General features: G+C 50.3%; 1 protein-coding gene across 1 annotated transcript; it reads right to left on the bottom strand.

Moving 5' to 3' along the window:
• Positions 1-1,321: 1,321 nt before the first annotated feature.
• Positions 1,322-5,061, bottom strand: Cytl1 (cytokine like 1). The gene is made up of 4 exons (XM_057773179.1): positions 4,903-5,061; positions 3,308-3,352; positions 2,869-2,997; positions 1,322-1,405 (listed from the first exon to the last, which is right to left on the bottom strand). The coding sequence occupies exons 1-4, from the start codon at positions 5,059-5,061 to the stop codon at positions 1,322-1,324; spliced, it is 417 nt and encodes a 138-aa protein (XP_057629162.1).
• Between the last annotated feature and the right edge of the window lie 678 nt (positions 5,062-5,739).

The raw sequence follows: 5,739 nt of genomic DNA, 5'->3' as shown, positions 1-5,739 counted from the left end.
GCTGTTGGGCAAGAGTTGATTGTAAGGGGAAGAGATTCGAGCTGAAGGCCCACTTAGGGGGCAACTGTAGGGGTTCAGGCAAGAGGTGAGCTTGATTAGTAATTACGCTTGGTGATGGAGATTCAAATCATCAGTCTTGGTGATGGAGATGCAAATCCAGGTTCAGTGTATCCTTAAGGCTTCTCTAGAGAAGCAAAGACCATGGTGTGTGTGTGTGTGTATGTGAATAAAGACTGGCCCATGGAATTACAAAGGCTAAGGAGTCCCACAATCAGACACCTGCAAGCTACACACTCAGAAGAACTGACAATGTGTTTTTAGGCCTGGAAAATGGGGTTGATGGGAGTTCTAGGCTTAGTCAAAAGGCCTGAGAGTGAGTAGAGGCAGTGGTGGAATACTCAAGCCAGGGCTGAAGAAGCCAGGAGCTCCAGTGCTGGCAGAATGTTGCGAGTGGCTGCTTCACTACCCGTATTCCTTTCCACTCTGCTCAGGTCTTTGTGTGCCACCCAGCCTTCACCACACTAAGGAATTATCCGGTCTCTCAGTGCGTCGGTCCATTGCTGACTTTATCCAGAAACACGAAGACTTAGCCCAAAGCGATTAGTGGGAACGGGAAATCAGGAGCTCGCCCATGGAGAGAACACACTGCTCGGAAATTTCTCCCCTGGGAACCCCAGTGTGACCGTTTCAGACATGGGCTTGATGGAAAGGAATCAACAGTTGCATCATGGGAATAACAGGTGCTCTGAGAAAAAGGTGGGGGGAAAACCCTCCGAGGCCACCTTGGGGTAACACAACAGCACTCCCGCTTCTCGTAGTAAAGATTTATTTGGTTTTCATAACCCTTCAGTGAAAGGGTGGCTCCTTTGCACAGCATAAAAGCCTTGTAAATACATTGCAGAAGCAGTAAAAATGCCTTAAAATGAGAGAAAGGAAGGAAAGCTTGTGTGGGAAGGAAGCATAAAGTTGAAGTCTCTTTGGGTTTAGCGGTGACCAGAAAGAATAGTCCCATGATTTCATTAAAGCACCCACAAAGACTTGGGGCTTTGCTGCTCTCAAGCTGCTTGCTCCTCAAAGAGAAGTCAGTGTGTACTTTACTGTTTGTGTCTCTTATGCCCCATGAGACACTTGTAAGCTGACTTCCAACCTGTGCACAAAGCAGGCTTGGCTGTATAATTCTAACTGGTGTTCCAGAAGGCAGAGAGACACGTTGTAGGTCTAACGGCTGCACTTAAAGGAAGGCGTGGGGTGCTGAGAATCTGCTTTGGGCAGCTGGCCCAGCTTCAGGCCTCTGGGTCATTCTTCTGGCCCACCTGTTTTCTTAGCTCTGCCAGCCTGGAGGAGCCGTGCTCTCAGGGATCGGGTATTCTAAAGCATTGCAGTCATCTGAGAGAAACACCAAGTCCTGGAAAAGACGAGCCAGGAGTGAGCAGGTGTGCCGCTGTGGGTGTCTCTGGGGCCCATGAGCAGTACTAGGGCCCCTGTCACCCTCCAAGATGACCCGAGCATTGCGGTGTATAGAAATACACCTCCGCCCCCAAGGAGAGCTAGTGTCTTTTTTTCTTTACATTCACACTGGTATTTGCTCAGGATTTGGTCGACCAGATGGACAGATGGCTGAGTGGTTGGCAGAATGAATGGATGCAGCTATTGTAGAATACTGCTTGCTCCCTCCTCCAGCTACCCCAGCCAGTGCACTCCACATGCCAGGAGGAACTCTGCTAATTTCAACTTCCTTTCCCACCACAAACCAAAGGAGTTTAGGAACTAAGAGGGACTGGCGTAGGACGAAGTGTCAGCAAGCAAAAGACTCTGGAGGGGAGGGCCTTACTCTGAGCCAGGCAGGTGCCTCCATGAAACATACATGTGCCCCCCACATATTCTCTCCCCCCTCTCTCTCACACACACACATATATACACAAGAGTCTGAAGAGGTAGTTCAGAAGGTAAAATCATTTCCCGCACAAACATAATGACCCGAGTTCAAATCTCAGCACCCATGTAAGAGGCTGTGCATGGTTGTGCACATGTAATACCAGCACTGTGGGGAGCAGAGTAGAAGGATATTTGGGGCTTACGACTCCCAGCAAGATACTTGATGTCTCCTTCTGGCATCCACTTGCCACACGTTCATATTCTCTGTCTCCTCTCTCTCTCTCTCTCCCTCTCTCTCTCTCTCTCTCTCTCTCTCTCTCTCTCTCTCCCTCCCTCCCTCCCTCCTTCCCTCCCTCCCTCTCTCCCTCTCTCTCTCTCTCTCTCTCTCTCTCTCTCTCTCTCTCTCTCTCTCACACACACACACACACTAGCATTTTTTAAAGGAACTTGGAATTTAGAATTGTACATTTAGTCACCTTGCTAGGCATCTTAGGGAGAGACAGTACAGAGTGGTCACACTGTAAGGGTATAATTATTAGGACCTTTACCCTGATGTCACCAGATGGCCACTAAATCCCAAATGTCAGGGAAGGTCAACATGAGGGCATAGCTATCTGGGGCTGGCGGGTTTATGGGACCACGGTGTTAGCTTTCTGTTCCCTTCCTTCCCAGCACCAGCTCCTCAGGTGGCATTCACTCCCACCTAGACTCTCCTCCTTCAGGAAGGGTCCTGTGACTCCCTCTGGCTCTTTTACTCTGCCTCGAGAGTCTATGGAATGGGGAGTGAGTCAGGCACCTGCACTGCCTCCATTTGTGGCCTTGGGAGGTGAGGGGTCCCTTTTTGAATCCTGCTCACCTAACAGGGGTGACAACCGTCGCAGAAAGTCTGCTGGGACTGGAAGTCCCTCCCCCAGGCCCCTCCCAGCCCTCTCCCCAGCCCTCCTCCCTGTGATGTCCATAGGAGGAGAAAGGGGTCTAGAGTGCCTCACACACCCGCCTGCAGAAGGAGTTCATGATGGTATACAGCTTCCGCACTTTGTCCTTCAGAGTGTCCACTTCAGCCATTTTCCAGCACTGAGGAGAGGCCACAAAATCCCGCAGCTTGGCCAGCACACAGTAATTCTGAGAGTGGGGACAAGAGAGGGCTTTGGGAGAAGTAGGAGCCAGGGGACCAGAGACTGAGCTCAGGAGTCCTCCAACATCGCCTAAGACCTCTTCTCTCCCTGGCTGCCCCCTCGGCCAGTAGCAAAGCTGGTTCATAGCCCCTACCCCACCCTGCCTCACCCCACCCGACCCAACCCCTCCCCATCCCACCCACCCTGCCCTACCCTACCCAACCCCTCCCCACCCCAACTCGCCTCACCCAACACCTCCCCACCACACCCCACCTCACCCCCACCATGTCCCGCCCCACCAGGCAATACTCTCTTACGTGGATATCCAGGTAGAGCCGAGGCAAGTACCTCACACACGAATCCTGCAGGAAGAAAGCAAGTGGATGGGACAGCTGGTCACAGTCTGTTCCCTGCCAACTGTCCCCCAGTCGATAGCAGCAGAGCTTTTTCCCTGATGCCATGGCCCACACCTGCAACACATCTTGCATCATGATACCTGTTCTCTAAGAATCTTACTTCAAAGCATAGCCTTTACAATAACTGTGAATTAGCACACCATTTTATACAGGCACATGTGTCCAGACACGCACCAACATGCGTATGACATTCCGTAGTACTGTAGATATAATGCATTCATGTATGCAAACTGATTTTATAGCACCCAACTGTATGAAGACTACACACCCACATAAACATATTCTTATATGTTTATCTGTATAAGAGCTTTAGGACAAAAAGCCAGGCACAGCAAAGTATATAAGATATAACATAACACCATTAAGAGGCGTGAGTGTATGTGTGTGTGTGCTTGTGTGTGCGCAGGACCAAAGCCTTGCCTATCTAGTGCCCTCCCCTCTATGAACCTCTGTGTGAGCTAGGCTGCTGTTTTCCTTCTCTGTGACTCAGTTCCTCAGTTGTGAAACAAAAGATTGAGTGTGTTGTCTTCCACTTTGTCCCACCCTGCAGTTCTGAGCCTCTGTTCTTACCTTCTAGCGTCAAATGCTCTGTTTCATGGTGAGGGACATTTCTTTAGACAATTGTCTAAAGAAGCGTCGCACGAATGAGCACAAGCTTATCGGATGGTATTGTTGATAGGCAGTTTGCCGAGCCACTGGCGCAATGTAACACACAGTTCACCACCACCATAGGTAAGAACTTGTGCAGAAGAGCGTTGTTATAGCAGCAAAGGCCTCTAGGTGGCAGGATCACAAACACTTTTTTTTCTTGGTCCTGTGTATTTTCCTACTGTTCTGCAGCCTATCATTTTTATCACACGACAGTAATATGTGCAATTTAACTTTTGAAAAGAAAATACAAAGTGTTAAGATAATGTGAGCCCCAGTACCCGAGGAACGTCGGGTTATGTTTGAAGCCTGTGCAAGCAGCTGAGCAACACTTTTGAAGTTTACCCAGACTCTTAGGGAAGTCCAGTGTGTTTTGCTTCTATTAGAGATAAGCAGGCAACTCAGCTCTCCCTCCTTTGAAGCACCCCTCAGGGGACACCCCCAAGTTCCTGGGGTCTTCCTCTGAGGATAGGGCTAACATTTGTCCTGCGTCCCTGTGGTCAATCCTTTCAGTCCCATTTCACCATTGCACCCAGGAAGATGCTATAATCCCTGTTCTTTACAGAGAAGGGAGCTGAGGCAGGGCGCTGAGTAATTGTCCCACAGTCCTTCAGCAGATAAGAAGTGTGTCATTCTTGGCATTCATTGTTGGTCATTAGGCTGATGGCAGAAGAAGCTTCATTCTTAGTTCTATGTAACCCTAAACTTCTATCTATCTATCTATCTATCTATCTATCTATCTATCTATCTATCTATCTATCTATCTATCTATCTATCATCTGTCTATCATCTATCTATCTATCATCAATCTGTCTTCCCAAGGCAAAGGAGGCAAGGGAAGAACTTACCTCAGGCTCTGAAGCCTGCAGACTCTGGAAGTCTGCCATGATCTCACGACTCAGGGTCAGCATCCGGGAGTAGCAAGTAGGGGGCGCAGGCTGTACTGCCAGAGGCCAGACCACCACCAGCAGCAGCGGCAGCCACAGAGGCAATGTCCTGGGTTCCATTGTGCCTGCTACCGCTGGGCCAGCTGCTCCTTTAAACAGCTGCTGGGGGGATATCCAGAGCCCAGGCTCTCCACCTTTTTCCTGTGGTGTCCCTGCCAGGGCCAGGCATCCAAGGAGGGTGGGACCAAGGACACGACACGCCCCTAGGGTCTGGGACACTGGGTTCTTTCAGAAGGAAACTGTAATGATGGGAGGGGGAGGTGCAGGGCTGGGGGACTGGAGGCACCTAGAAGGGAAACAGGCACTAGTTTTCTACCAGAAATGTCTCTCAGAGGGGAAAAGGGATGGAAGAATGGGAGATTGGATCAGAGGCCAGGATGAGGAAGTCTTGTCTGGTGTCAGAGTTGGGGGACTGTTTCCTGAGGCTGACTGATCTCCTGGACAGAATTCGGGGTAGAGGAGGGCTAGGGTGCCCCTAATCCTTCCAGTCTGCTGGGCAGTACAAAGTGGAGGACTGGAGTCAGGCAGACTGGGTACCTCATCCACACCCAAGTCACTAAGCAGGATGGAGACTGTTGGATGGAGCTCTGGGTCTGGGGGAGAGGCTTCCTCTGTATCTCTTGACTGTGTGGCTGTCACTGAACCCCCTCCAAGGCTCTCAGAGGACAGAAAAATAAGACTCCATCTTTTTAGTGCTGAAGTAGCACTGAAAGGGAAAGACCACCCTCAGATGCTGAG

The sequence above is a fragment of the Chionomys nivalis genome, chromosome 6 (assembly GCF_950005125.1).
Source record: "Chionomys nivalis chromosome 6, mChiNiv1.1, whole genome shotgun sequence".
Taxonomy (NCBI): Eukaryota; Metazoa; Chordata; class Mammalia; order Rodentia; family Cricetidae; genus Chionomys; species Chionomys nivalis.
The sequence above is the reverse complement of the archived record's forward strand: the minus strand, read 5'-3'. Positions and strand labels throughout refer to the sequence as shown.

Excerpts from the sequence above, each read along its gene's own strand:
- Cytl1 (XM_057773179.1), bottom strand. The coding sequence starts at position 5,061 with ATGGAACCCAGGACATTGCCTCTGTGGCTGCCGCTGCTGCTGGTGGTG. Across the intron at positions 2,998-3,307 it reads GGCTCTACCTGGATATCCAC|AATTACTGTGTGCTGGCCAA; the intron begins GTAAGAGAGTAT and ends CCCCACTCTCAG. Across the intron at positions 1,406-2,868 it reads TGAACTCCTTCTGCAGGCGG|GACTTGGTGTTTCTCTCAGA; the intron begins GTGTGTGAGGCA and ends CGTCTTTTCCAG.